The following is a 14,671-nucleotide window of genomic DNA, read 5'->3' as shown; positions in this document are numbered from 1 at the left end:
TTAAAGAAACCTCTCTGAGATTCAAGGGGGACACAGGTATTGAGCAGGAGGCTGGAGAGATCCCAGGTACTGGTCGAATGCTTGCCTGAGCTGAGCTTGAAAACCCAATGTTCAAACTTTGGTGATCGGGGACAATCAGCAAAAGGCTGAATTTATTGATTAGCAATTGGTTGAAGATGTGGGGTGAATCCTGGATAGCAAATACTGATCAGGGTAACAGCGGCTGCAGAAGGTTGGTCGATATCAAGGGCTTCGAGCTACTAACTGGGTTTCATGGTTCTGTCTGAGTTTAATAATTACTTGGGCACATTGAAACCTTGGGCTGATAACACAGCAGAATATTTTATGGGAGCAGGACGCAGTGGAATGAGGTGCCACTCTGAGAAGGGCTAGCCTCGGTTTTCCTTCCAGCTTGAGTTGTTGAGTGGCGTCTGCCCCTGGGTGGAAGGGATAGGGGAGACACAGCAGAGGTGATGGAACTTCTCTCGTTAGTACTGGAGGGGTCGTTGAGGTGGCTCACAGAAGACAGAGGCGGGACACGCCAAGGACAGCCAGCGATTTAGGGGTAAGTGGGATGTTTGGTTTTATTGGGAGGGGGTGGATTGTGAGGGGAGGAGTCACAGAAACTAGAACACAAGAGAGGGGTATTGAGGTTGGGATTGATCAGGATGTTGAGAGACCACAATGGGTGCACTGTGCATGATTCTGGCTCATGTCCGTGTGAGTGTGTGTGTGTTTGCACGCGTGCGTGTGTCTGTGTTCATGCATGTGGTGGCTTGGAGATGGAAGGTGGAAACTCAGTGGCTCCATTCTAGGGGCGAGAGGGAAGATTCCATGTGAGGAGAGCAAGGGGAACTTGCCTCATCCTCACTCTGAGTTTGAGCCCTCTCACCGGGGCATCTGATTGGGAGAGGATGGCAAAGTCCTGGATCAGGAAACACTGTCCCAGGACAGTGGGAGTGGGGGGAAACGTGTTGGGCATCATCGGGATTCTGTCCCATCATGGGTTCAGTCACTCAAGGTTGACACTCGGTGACGGTGATATGTACACCAAGTTCCTATGTTACTAGAGGGTGCAGTGGACTGTGGTTGCTCAGGGTGAAGTGACAAAATACGCTACACCCCCAGCACAAATCCCCCCCCCCATAACTCTTGCTGGATCAGGGAAGCGCGGCAAACCCTCCCAGTGGAGCAGGGACTTCCCGGCAGCGGAAGGGTGGGAGTTTTCTCCGGGCTGGCGCGGAAATCCCCAGCGGTGTGCCTGTGGTGGGGGCGAAGCCGAAGAAAGCTTTTCCATCGCTCCCGCCACAACCCCCAACAGCAGCGGCTCGTCATGGAACGATGGGTGATGTTGTCGCTGGCTGTTCCTCTAGCGTGGCCGGGCTGCTGACGTGGAGGGAGGGAGGTAGTGGGAAATTTCGCTCTTCGCTCTGTGTTCTGAGAAGGTGTGCAGATGGTGACGGTGGTGGTGGTGGTGGTGGGGGGGGAATGCGTCAATCATCAGGGCACCGCCTCCCTTTTTCAGCTGTCTTAAGGGCCAATAGGCCCCTTCTCTGCCTGAGTCCCAGCTGCGGAGAGCAAGACCGTGAGTACCCAATGATCTAATGATCCCAAGGAGAGGGGAGGGGGAACCTGGCTCCTGTTGGGGGGGGGGGTTCTGTGTTGGGGACTGAGCAAAGAGGTGCTGACTAATTCTTAGGGGTGAGGACATTGTATTTCCCCTTTGAGCACACCCTTAATCTTCTGAAGGAGGGTGTTTTGTTCCCTGTGGCTGGAAGGCAATGTTCCCTCTAATTTTTAGTAGTTAGTGTGTGCAAAAAATCTGACGTTGTGCAAATTATGTACATTTACAAAATATTTGGTATAAAACTGCACAGAATAACAACAAAATAACATACATATTTAAGTCACTCAGTTATTTTTTCTCTCTCCTGTCTTTGGCATTTACCCATTCTTTGTAAACTCTATCTAGACTAATAGAACTTCCATCCAACTGATAGCTTTTGATTCTCATTAACATATCCAAATGACATTCACCTAAACGGTTTCTCAGCTTGTTTTTGAGTTGATTCATTACACTAAAACCTCGCTCACAGTCCGCACTAGACGCAAGAAAGGTTCCCCCAATGTCCATCAACTGTGCAAGATCACAAAACTGTTCATTTTTAAGTACAAATGCCACCATTTGAGCAAAGTTTGAAATCGGTTTGGATTTAATTTTTTCTTGCATGGAAAATTTGAAACCATTAAACTGTCTAACTATTACAGCATTTTCAGCTAGAAAATCATGATACTTTAGACATAAGGCATTAACTTGTTCATCGCCAAATGTGAAGTCACAATCTGCAATTGCGGAGAAATCAAAAGCTGACTATTCTTGTACCTCATCTTCAGGAAACCTTTCTTCTAAATGAACACAAAGACTATTTATAAAAATCAACAGTGAACTTGTATCTACTGTGACGTTTTCTTCACATTGTTAGCTTAGCTAAACTTTAACTCTGTCACTCCACAAAACATTGTCTCCCAGATACTGCTTTCTTATCTTGTTAATTTTGCCTCGCGCAAAATGAAGTGAATCAATCGGTGTCAGGCCACTCTTTTGCAGAATTTTGCACAGTGCAGCCAGTTCATCAAAGACGTCACTTAAAACCTGTAAAGCTACTTCAAAGTGATGTTCATCAAAGACATCACTTAAAACCTGTAAAGTTCTTTTGCACCACGTCTTTCGCTTCTTTTGAATTCAACATAATGAATCAATATTTTTTTAATAAAAACTTAGTAAGCTATCTACAGGATTTGAAACAGATCTTTGTAAACTTTACGATATGAACACTGTCCGCCAAAGATGGCTGCCGCCCTGATGCAGCTGTACAAACCGGAACAGGAAAGGTGCGGTGACGTAAATTAGTGACGTGCATTGTGGTATTTGAAAAACCAACTAACTAGTTAACAGAAACATTTAGCTAAAAGATTATTTTCAATAAGTATAATTATTAATTACTACATTATTTTAGGTAACTAACCTTTAGTGCGAACATCAATTTCCTTTGTATGCTGGTTGAAAAACGAGTGTGCACGTGCATACACACACAGCTGAGAGAGAACATAACTGGAAGGGCTAATCAATTCCCAAGGTGGTCCCTGGGAATCAGAATTCAGCTTCTGAAAGGGGGTGAGGAGACTTCCGTACACACAAGGAAGGGACCAAGTGGTCTTCCTCTGACTCCCCATCAGGTTTCTGTCCCCAGTGTCTCTTAAGAGACTGGAAAGGACATCATGTTTTCTCTCAGAGCTTCTCAAACCCTTCGCCCGCATCACCGAAGCCCATGGTCTGCAGCAATGGGTGAGCCGACTACGAAAGCTCAGTTGTCAAAATATTGACAGTTCATTCCTCTCAAACTGTCAGACTGTAACCCCCACCCACAGATGCTGTTCAACCCATGGATTCCCTGCAGGAGGGGGCACAGTCATTCCAGATTCCAGTGCCTGCTGTTTCTCATGCCTCCACTCAGGATGGGAACTGTGGGCTGCAGCTGCAGGCTAGGGATCTGATGGGCAGGGATATTTGACCCCTCACCTACCCGATGGAGTGTGAGGGTTCTTAAAGAGGGCACATGGGGTATCTGCCTCAGAGAGGTGGAGGGGCTACTCCCTGGCCACTGAGGGGAGCAAGGCATACTGAAGGCAGCAGTGGGGGTTGGAACACTGTGGTGGCAGCAGCAGCTTCAGCAATGTCAATGCCAGCAACCCGAGGGCATTGAACAGGCTCCGTCTGAACAGAAACAGACGCTGTGTGATAAACACCAGACACAAGCGAATCGCCACACACAATGCAATATAGCGAAACAACTTAGAACGGAGCGATGGAATGGTTTAGAGGAAACTACTCTCTCTGTCTGATTCAGAAGTCTGTTATGGGACAGTGTGGAGAGAGTTTTACTCTGTGTCTAACACCAGGAGTGTGTGTTGGGATAGTGTGGAGGGAACTTTACTCTGTATCTAACTCCAGGAGTGTGTGATTGGATGGTGTGGAGGAAGCTTTGCTGTGCATCTGACTGACAGTGTGTGATGAGACAGTGAGGAAGGAGCTTTACTCTGTGTCTGACCCCATAAATGTGTGATGGGATGGTGGGGAGAGAATTTCACTTTCTATCTAACTCTGGGAATGTGTGATGGGATGGTTGGGAGGGAGCTTCACTCTGTGTCTGATCCTGGGAGCTGTGTGACGGGGCCATACAGAGGGAGCTTCACGCTATGTCTGGCCCCAGGAGTGTAACGGGATGGTGTAGAAGTAGCTTCACTCTGTGTCTGACCCTGTGAGTGTATGATGGGACGATGTGAGGGAGCTTCTCTCTGTACCTGACTCCGTTTAATTGCTGCCCCATTCTGGCGAGTGGGGTGGAAAGCAGTGTGTGTGAGACTGTGCCTGTGCCGTAGCCGTGTGTGTGATGGACTCCTGAAGCCCCACGGAGTTCAGGTCCCCCGTCTGAGAATCAGGATCAGGGTACAGGGTCCTGGATCTCTGGTCCTGCAGGTAAGAGGCAGATCATCCCTCTCTCTCTGTGAATGGGTTTGTGTGGGCTGGCATCCCTGCAGGGCAAGCGGCATACCTGAAAGCTGGGGCATTCCCCATCAGCCCAGTGGAAATCACCTCCCTCTACCATGGCAGCAGGGAGTCACAATGTGACACCCACTCCCTCGCCTGCAACAGTATCCCCCGCTCCTCCTTCCGCCACCACAAACACCAGACTCCAGAAGCAGTGAAACTCTCACCTAAATAATATCAGTTGAAACAGGCTCCTCATAGGTCCATTTGCCACTCAGCTTCAATGGAATCTGCTAACGCTCTGCTCCACTCCAGTGGGTATCGGCGATTTCTCCTGTCAGCTGAGAACAAAACAAAATCTATTGTTTGCATTTCAGTTCTAATGTGCATTCATATTTAAACCCCTTGTGTGCTTTACAGGACAGATTAGAGAGACCTTCGAACTAACCCTAGGAGTGTGTGCTGCAACCGTGTGGAGGGAGCTTCACTCTGTGTCGGACCCCGGGAGTGTGTGATGGGACAGTGTGGAGGGAGCTTCACTCTGTGTCTGACCCCGGGAGTGTGTGATGGGACGGTGTGGCGGGAGCTTCACTCTGTGTCTGACCCCGGGAGTGTGTGATGGGACGGTGTGGAGGGAGCTTCATTCTGTGTCTGACCCCGGGAGTGTGTGGTGGGACGGTGTGGAGGGAGTTTCACTCTGTGTCTGACCCTGGGAGTGTGTGATGGGACAGTGTGGAGGGAGCTTCACTGTGTCTGACCCCAGGAGTGTGTGATGGGACGGTGTGGAGGGAGCTTCACTGTGTCTGACCCCGGGAGTGTGTGATGGGACGGTGTGGAGGGAGCTTCACGCTGTGTCTGACCCCAGGAGTGTGTGATGGGACGGTGTGGAGGGAGCTTCACGCTGTGTCTGACCCCAGGAGTGTGTGATGGGACGGTGTGGAGGGAGCTTCTCTCTGTGTCTGACCCCGGGAGTGTGTAATGGGACGGTGTGGAGGGAGCTTCGCTCTGTGTCTGACCCCGGAAGTGTGTGATGGGACGGTGTGGAGGGAGCTTCTCTCTGTGTCTGACCCCGGAAGTGTGTGATGGGACAGTGTGGAGGGAGCTTCTCTCTGTGTCTGACCCCGGGAGTGTGTGATGGGACAGTGTGGAGGGAGATTCACTCTGTGTCTGACCCTGGGAGTGTATGATGGGGCAGTGTGGAGGGTGCTTCAGTCTGTGTATCACCCCGGGAGTGTGTGATGGGACGGGGTAGAGATGGTTCACTCTGTGTCTGACCCTGGGAGTGTGTGATGAGACGATGTAGGAGCTTCAGTACGTGTCTGACCGACCCTGGGATTGTGCAATGGGGCAAGTGTGGAGGGAATTTCACTTTTTAACTGACTCTGGGAGTGTGTGTGTTGGGACGGTGAGGAGGGAGCTTCACTCAGTGCCTGACCCAGGGAATGTATGATGGGACAGTGTAGGAGCTTCAGTAAATTAGATTATGAGAACACTCAGTCCTCTTTTATTGTCATTTAGAAATGCATATATGCATTAAGAAATGATATAATGTTTCTCCGGAGTGATATCACAGAAAACAGGACAAACCAAAGACTAACACTGACAGAACCACATAATTATAACATATAGTTACAGCAGTGCAAAGCAATACCATAATTTGATGAAGAACAAACCATGGGCACGACAAAAAAAGTCTCAAAAGTCCCCGAGTCGATTGACTCCCAAGTCCCCGATAGCAGGCAGCAAAAGGGAGAAACTCTGACATGTCTGACCCTGGGATTTTGCAATGGGGCAGTGTGAAGGGAGCTTCACTCTGTGTCTAACATTTGCAGGGTGTTTTTGTGGATTCTTTGTTGGCAGCCCAATTTCCGGTTTTTGGTAAGTTCAAATATTCTGCATTTCTGAATAATAATTCATGGCCTCAGGGCCGGAGTAGATCAGAGAGATTGAGAGGGGTGGTCACACAGATGGTGAGGGGTGTAGCAGCCAAGGGGGAGTTTGCAGAGGTGAGATGATCTGTATGGGTCGGGGGGGGGGTGGTCACAGAAACAGGACAGCGTGTAGGGACCATAGGGAGTTACAGCGACAAGGAAAGGTATAGTGGCTGGAGGGAGTTATAGAGATGGGCAGGGGTGTGTGGCTGGAGGCAGTTACAGAGACAAGGAGTGGTGTAGCAGCCGGAGGTGGATACAGAGATGGATTGGGATGTTGTGGAGGGAGGGTGTCACAGAAACGGGGAGTGGTGTAGCAGCCAGAGGGGGTTACAACGACATGGAGGGGTGTAATGGAAGGAAGGGGTTACAGAGACACATCAGGATGTTGTGAAGGGAGGGGTTAATAGAGATGGGGAGGGGTGTAGAGACAAGTTTGGATTACAGAGATGGATTGGGATGTTCTGGAGTGAGGGTGTCACAGAGATGGGGAGGGGCTTACAAAGTCAGGGAGAGCTGTTAGGAGTTGCAAAAGATTACAGAGAAGGAGGAGGGGTGTCAGGGGCTGGAGGAGTGCTCGGTGAGTGCTGGTACAGGTGGTGAAGCAGGGAGACTGTAGGTAATGGGTCTGCAGAGTAGTGTTCTGGGTCGGGTCTGATGAGGAGTGGGTTCAGAACTGGCTCCGATGTTCATGAAGTTACAGAGAACAGGAAACACATTGTAAATCGGAATTCCCCTCCACCCAGCCACACGATGACTTGATGCATCCTATACCTCCAGCTTTCCTTGCCTGCTGTAATTACTATCCCCAGAGCAGTTAGGTCTTGGGGTTATTCACCTTCAGTGCTGGTCACCTTGGGTTATAGAGAGGTGAAAGGGGAGAGGAGTGCACGCATGCGAAGGAGCAAGCCTGCGTGGCTTGTCTGGGGGGTGGGGGACGGCCTGGCTTCTCTGGTTGTGAGGGGAGCAAAAGGAGAGAAAGCTGTGCACGTGTCCACACACACACAAACTTATATACATGCAAAAACACAGGCATGGTCAGCAGACACTCACACAGATTCATACACAGTGAATCAGACACACACATCCATCCAAGCAAATGCACACAAAAATGGATGTGAACTTACATACATGCACAACAACACATGCTGGTACGCGCACAATCCTGGTCAGCCAGACAGTGACGCACACAGTCAACCACACATACACAGATACGTACATGGTCAGGAAAATGCTCTAACACCCACAGATGAACACACGTGTGTATATATACACACACACACACACACACACACCAGCAGCACTTAGTGTGTGTTCTACAGTGAATCGGGGGGTGGGGACCTCGTGATCCACCTCACCTGGTTTGTGTTCCCCAGGCTGCAGTGTCTCTGGCCCCAGGACTGTGATAGATACCATGACAGGATCAGGGGAGCCGAGCACGTCAGTGGAGAGCGAGATCCGATCCCATACCCTCAGAGAAAGCACAGCCCCGCTGTCTCCCACCCAGATACAGGTAGGTGTGCTTCGGATTGGAGTTACCTGGATGACAGACCGGGGAAGGGTGCAGCACTCCCGGGTTCAGTGATCCAAAGTCTTGTTTAATATTTGAAGAGAAATTAAAAGGATTTATTTCACTCACTGGAAGTTCACAGACACAGACATCCCTCTCCTCCTCCCCAAATTCTTTCTCCCACTCCCTAAACTCCTCCGTCCTTCCAAACTCTATCTCCCGTCCCGTCCCCTCCCCAACCTCCTCCATTCCCATACCTCAAATTCCTCCACCCTTCCCAATCCTCGTCCCACTCCCCTCCCTCCCCAATCTCATTCTTGCCTCACCTATACCCACTTCCTCCACCCTTTCACCCCACCTGCATTCTTCCCTTTGCCTGCTCTCTCCCCTCACACTCAGGGGAATGGGAGGATGGGTGGGGGGGAAGGAATTATGCCCAGGGAGAGTTAGGGATTATGGGTGAAATAGGGTGAAAATGAGTGATGTGGGAGGGATGGGAGTGGGGTATGTGAGTGAGAGGATGGGTGTGAATGGGTGTAGGATGACAGGGGTAGAAACTGTCTTTAACCCTCCTCCCTCTCTCTCTCTGCAGGAGTCAGCTGCCTCGGCTCCTCTGCCCCAGCACAGCCCCCTGCACCGAGGTCTACTCGTACTGAAGACCACGCCCTTGGCCCTCACTCACCATCTGATGCCACCAGGTAGGGGAGGGTTCAGCGAATTGTTCCTCCCTCCCTCACCCTTTCATTCACCCTCCCCACCAACTTCAATCCCTCTCCTCTTGCCCCCGTGTCTCTCTGAACCTCCCTCTCCTATATCTCCCTGCTTGCCTTCTCCCTGCCTCCCCCACTCCTGAACTCACTACCTTCCAGTCAAACTTCCCCTTCCCCATCTCTCCCCTCCTTTTCTATACTTTCTATTCTCCCCCTCAACATCCCCATCTTTCCCCCCACCCCTCCTTCACGATATCTTCTCGTCTGTATCGAGTCTCCCCCTCACCACCCTCATTTCCCCCTCACCTGCATCTTCTAGTCCCCCCTCACCACCCATCTCTCCCCTTCCACTCCCTTCTCTGTACCTTTCAGTTTCCTCCTTACCAATGATATTTCTTGCTTTCTGTACATCCCCTCCCACCTCACCACCCTCTCTCTCTCTACTTCCCACTCTCCCTCTTCTCCTCCTTGACCCCTTCTCACTGTAACACCAACTCACTTCGTTCTTCTCCAATGCTCCCTCCTTCTCATTTTCCTTCCTCTTCCTCTCTACCCCGTTCCCTCCTCACTCTCTCCCCACCCAATCCCTCCTTTCCTCTCCAGCCATCTCCTACCCTCCTTCCCTCTTCCTTCCCCTCTCATTCTTCACATTTCCTCCCCACCCCCTCCCTCTCTCCCTTCTTCTCTCCTGGTTCCCTCCCCCTTCCATCCACACCTCTCTACCCCACCATAAACCCCCTGCAACTCCCCATGTGCTCTTGCAGCCACTTGCCTCACCCCAGAGCTGACTACTCTCTATGTGACCACAGGAGCCGCCTTCCCCGGTACAGCGTGGTTTCCCCAAGACATGGAGTCCCTGAGCTCAGAGCCGGCCACCTACCCATCACGGCATCTCCCCGGTGCCTCAACAGCACCGGCTGCCCCCTCTGCCCAGGCACCCGCCCTTGTTTTCTGCTGCAGCTCTGTGCCGACTGGTGGGTCCAGCCCAAACTCTGTCATGGAACGGTGAGTGTGTGGAGACGCTGATGTCGGGTGGGGAACATGCTGGAACAGCGGCAGAGGGGGAGCATGGGCTGTGACGTGAGCAGAGGCGTGTACAGTCACGTGGGCAATAGAGGGGGGCATATCATTGGGCAGGTGGGGAGACACTTACCGTCACACGTGTGGGTGGGCACTTACTGTTACGCAAGCGGAGGGCATGTATACCTTCTCACAGACGAAAGGTGTACCATAAGAAGCACGAGGGGTGGGGGTGGGAGGGAGTCGTAGAATCACACGGACGGAGGGTTGTACGGCCCCATGGGCAGAGGGGTTTATGTTCCCATGTATGGGGGGTGTAAAGTTCCACATATGGGTCGGGGTATACCACCACACCCGCAGAGGAGATTTACGGTCACATGGACCAGGGGGAGGGGGAGGCGTACAGTAACACAGACGGGGAGTTGTACTGTCACACTGATGTATGGGGGGGGCGCGCGGTCAGGCAGATGGGAGGGCGTGCGGACACGCCAACTTGGGGGGGATGCACGGTCACGCCGACTGGGGGTGGGAGACGCACGGTCAGTCACGCCGACTGGGGGTGGGGGACGCACGGTCAGTCACGCCGACTGGGGGTGGGGACGCAGTCAGTCACGCCGACGGGGGGGGGAGGGAACGCACAGTCACGCCGACTGGGGGGTGGGGCACGCACAGTCACGCCGACTGGGGGGGATGCACAGTCACACCGACTGGGGGGGGGGACGCACAGTCACACCGACCGGGGGGGGGGGCACGCACAGTCACACCGACCGGGGGGTGGGGCACGCACAGTCAACCGGGGGGAGGGGCGCACAGTCACACCGACCGGGGGGTGGGGCACGCACAGTCACACCGACCGGGGGGGGGCGCACAGTCACACCGACCGGGGGGGGGGGGACGCACAGTCACACCGACCGGTGGGGGTGTACAGTCACACCGACTGGGGGGAGGACGCCTGGGGGTGGGGGACGCAGTCAGTCACGCCGACGGGGGGGGACGCACAGTCACACCGACGGGGGGGGGACACAGTCACACCGACTGGGGGGTGGGGTACGACTGGGGGGTGGGGCACACACAGTCACACCGACTGGGGGGTGGGGCACGCACAGTCACACCGACTGGGTGGGGGGGACGCACAGTCACACCGACTGGGGGGGAACGCACAGTCACACCGACCGGGGGGGGGGCACGCACAGTCACACCGACCGGGGGGTGGGGCACGCACAGTCACACCGACTGGGGGGGGACACACACACAGACCAGGGGGTGGGGCACGCAGTCATACCGACTGGGCAGTCACACCGACTGGGCGGGGGGGGACGCACAGTCACACCGACTGGGGGGGGGACGCACAGTCACACCGACGGGGGGGGGCGCACAGTCACACCAACTGGGGGGGGCGCACAGTCACACCAACTGGGGGGGGCGCACAGTCACACCGACCGGGGGGGGGCACGCACAGTCACACCGACCGGGGGGGGGGAACGCACAGTCACACCGACCAGTGGGGGTGTACAGTCACACCGACCGGGGGGAGGACGCACAGTCACACCGACTGGGGGGGGGGCGCACAGTCACACCGACCGGGGGGGGGTGGGGCACGCACAGTCACACCGACCGGGGGGGGGGAACGCACAGTCACACCGACCAGTGGGGGTGTACAGTCACACCGACCGGGGGGAGGACGCACAGTCACACCGACTGGGGGGGGCACGCACAGTCACACCGACTGGGTGGGGGGGGACGCACAGTCACACCGACTGGGGGGGGGGAACGCACAGTCACACCGACCGGGGGGGGGGGCACGCACAGTCACACCGACCGGGGGGTGGGGCACGCAGTCATACCGACTGGGCGGGGGGGGGGACGCACAGTCACACCGACTGGGCGGGGGGGGACGCACAGTCACACCGACTGGGGGGGGACGCACAGTCACACCAACTGGGGGGGGGCGCACAGTCACACCAACTGGGGGGGGCGCACAGTCACACCGACCGGGGGGGGGGCACGCACAGTCACACCGACCGGGGGGGGGGGAACGCACAGTCACACCGACCAGTGGGGGTGTACACCGGGGGGAGGACGCACAGTCACACCGACTGGGGGGGGGCGCACAGTCACACCGACCGGGGGGGGGTGGGGCACGCACAGTCACACCGACCGGGGGGGGGGGGAACGCACAGTCACACCGACCAGTGGGGGTGTACAGTCACACCGACCGGGGGGAGGACGCACAGTCACACCGACTGGGGGGGGCACGCACAGTCACACCGACTGGGGGGGGGGAACGCACAGTCACACCGACCGGGGGGGGGGGCACGCACAGTCACACCGACCGGGGGGTGGGGCACGCAGTCATACCGACTGGGCGGGGGGGGGACGCACAGTCACACCGACTGGGCGGGGGGGGACGCACAGTCACACCGACTGGGGGGGGGACGCACAGTCACACCGACGGGGGGGGCGCACAGTCACACCAACTGGGGGGGGCGCACAGTCACACCAACTGGGGGGGCGCACAGTCACACCGACCGGGGGGGGGCACGCACAGTCACACCGACCGGGGGGGGGGAACGCACAGTCACACCGACCAGTGGGGGTGTACAGTCACACCGACCGGGGGGAGGACGCACAGTCACACCGACTGGGGGGGGGCGCACAGTCACACCGACCGGGGGGGGGGTGGGGCACGCACAGTCACACCGACCGGGGGGGGGTGGAACGCACAGTCACACCGACCAGTGGGGGTGTACAGTCACACCGACCGGGGGGAGGACGCACAGTCACACCGACTGGGGGGGGCACGCACAGTCACACCGACTGGGTGGGGGGACGCACAGTCACACCGACTGGGGGGAACGCACAGTCACACCGACCGGGGGGGGGGCACGCACAGTCACACCGACCGGGGGGTGGGGCACGCAGTCATACCGACTGGGCGGGGGGGACGCACAGTCACACCGACTGGGCGGGGGGGGACGCACAGTCACACCGACTGGGGGGGGACGCACAGTCACACCAACTGGGGGGGGCGCACAGTCACACCAACTGGGGGGGCGCACAGTCACACCGACCGGGGGGGGCACGCACAGTCACACCGACCGGGGGGGGGGAACGCACAGTCACACCGACCAGTGGGGGTGTACAGTCACACCGACCGGGGGGAGGACGCACAGTCACACCGACTGGGGGGGGGCGCACAGTCACACCGACCGGGGGGGGGTGGGGCACGCACAGTCACACCGACCGGGGGGGGGGGAACGCACAGTCACACCGACCAGTGGGGGTGTACAGTCACACCGACCGGGGGGAGGACGCACAGTCACACCGACTGGGGGGGGCACGCACAGTCACACCGACTGGGTGGGGGGGGACGCACAGTCACACCGACTGGGGGGGGGAACGCACAGTCACACCGACCGGGGGGGGGGGCACGCACAGTCACACCGACCGGGGGGTGGGGCCCGCAGTCATACCGACTGGGCGGGGGGGGGGGACGCACAGTCACACCGACTGGGCGGGGGGGGACGCACAGTCACACCGACTGGGGGGGGGACGCACAGTCACACCGACGGGGGGGGGGGCGCACAGTCACACCGACTGGGGGGGGGCGCACAGTCACACCGACCGGGGGGGGTGGGGCACGCACAGTCACACCGACCGGGGGGGGGGGAAACGCACAGTCACACCGACCAGTGGGGGTGTACAGTCACACCGACCGGGGGGAGGACGCACAGTCACACCGACTGGGGGGGGGGCGCACAGTCACACCGACCGGGGGGGGTGGGGCACGCACAGTCACACCGACCGGGGGGGGGGGAACGCACAGTCACACCGACCAGTGGGAGTGTACAGTCACACCGACCGGGGGGAGGACGCACAGTCACACCGACTGGGGGGGGCACGCACAGTCACACCGACTGGGGGGGGGGCACGCACAGTCACACCGACTGGGGGGGGGCACGCACAGTCACACCGACTGGGGGGGGGGCACGCACAGTCACACCGACTGGGGGGGGCGCACAGTCACACCGACCGGGGTGGGGGTGTACAGTCACACGGACGGAGATTTTTGTAGGCTGTGACACAGACGAAGGTGGGAGGGGTTTTGGCCAGAACACAGGAGAAGAGGGGTGTGAGAGGAGACTGCAGCTGCCTTGCCCATTAATAGCTCCTTCTACAACTCTCCAGGGATGCCAGGCTGCTGAACCCCTTGTTTGCCCATGGTTTCTGCAAGTGGCCAGGATGTGAACAGGTCTTCAAGCAGTACGAACTCTTCCTGAAGTAAGCTCCTGCGGCCCTCCCCTACTTTGTCCCTCGGTTCTGCTGTCCTGGGACAGGAGTGATCAGGGTGGGGGAGGGGAGGGGCAGTATAAACTCTCCTGAAGTAAGCCACCACTGCCTTCTCCTCCATCGTCCCTCAGGCTCTGCTGTCCTGGGACAGAGACTTACCCAGTGGTGGGGAGGGGAGAGGAATACGAACTCTTCCTGAAATAAGCTCCCACTGCCTATCCCTCCAATTTCCCTTGGGCTCTGCTGTCCTGGGATAGGGTCTGACTCATACTAGGGGCAGCAGTACCAACTCTTCCTGACGTAAGCTCCCACTGCCTTCCACTCCATTGTCCCTCGGGCTCTGTTGTCCTGGGACAGGAACTTACCCAGTGGTAGGGAGGGGAGAGGAATACGAACTCTTCCTGAAATAAGCTCCCACTGCCTATCCCTCCAATTTCCCTTGGGCTCTACTGTCCTGGGATAGGGTCTGACCCATACTAGGGGCAGCAGTACCAACTCTTCCTGAAGTAAGCTCCCACCGCCTTCCACTCCATTGTCCCTCGGGCTCTGCTGTCTTGGGATGGGGGCGGAGAATTGTCCCGGGGTCGGGAGCAGTACTCATTCATATATGACAGGACATATCTTTAAGCCACTGGGTTGGACAGGGGAGTGTGGGATGGGT

The 14,671-nt window shown here is 56.6% G+C and overlaps 1 protein-coding gene across 1 annotated transcript in view; it reads left to right on the top strand.

Moving 5' to 3' along the window:
• Positions 1–1,552: 1,552 nt before the first annotated feature.
• The window catches only part of foxp3b (forkhead box P3b), a 53,960-nt gene continuing 40,841 nt past the window's right edge, over positions 1,553–14,671 (top strand). The window contains exons 1-5 of the mRNA XM_063035525.1: positions 1,553–1,585; positions 7,857–7,993; positions 8,583–8,688; positions 9,510–9,705; positions 13,909–14,001. Of these exons, the coding sequence (XP_062891595.1) occupies positions 7,895–7,993; positions 8,583–8,688; positions 9,510–9,705; positions 13,909–14,001 (494 nt within the window). The 5' untranslated portion in view covers positions 1,553–1,585; positions 7,857–7,894. The remainder of the gene's footprint in view (positions 1,586–7,856; positions 7,994–8,582; positions 8,689–9,509; positions 9,706–13,908; positions 14,002–14,671) is intronic.

Source organism: Mobula hypostoma, chromosome 28 (genome assembly GCF_963921235.1).
Source record: "Mobula hypostoma chromosome 28, sMobHyp1.1, whole genome shotgun sequence".
In the NCBI taxonomy this organism is placed as follows: domain Eukaryota; kingdom Metazoa; phylum Chordata; class Chondrichthyes; order Myliobatiformes; family Myliobatidae; genus Mobula; species Mobula hypostoma.
The sequence above is the reverse complement of the archived record's forward strand: the minus strand, read 5'-3'. Positions and strand labels throughout refer to the sequence as shown.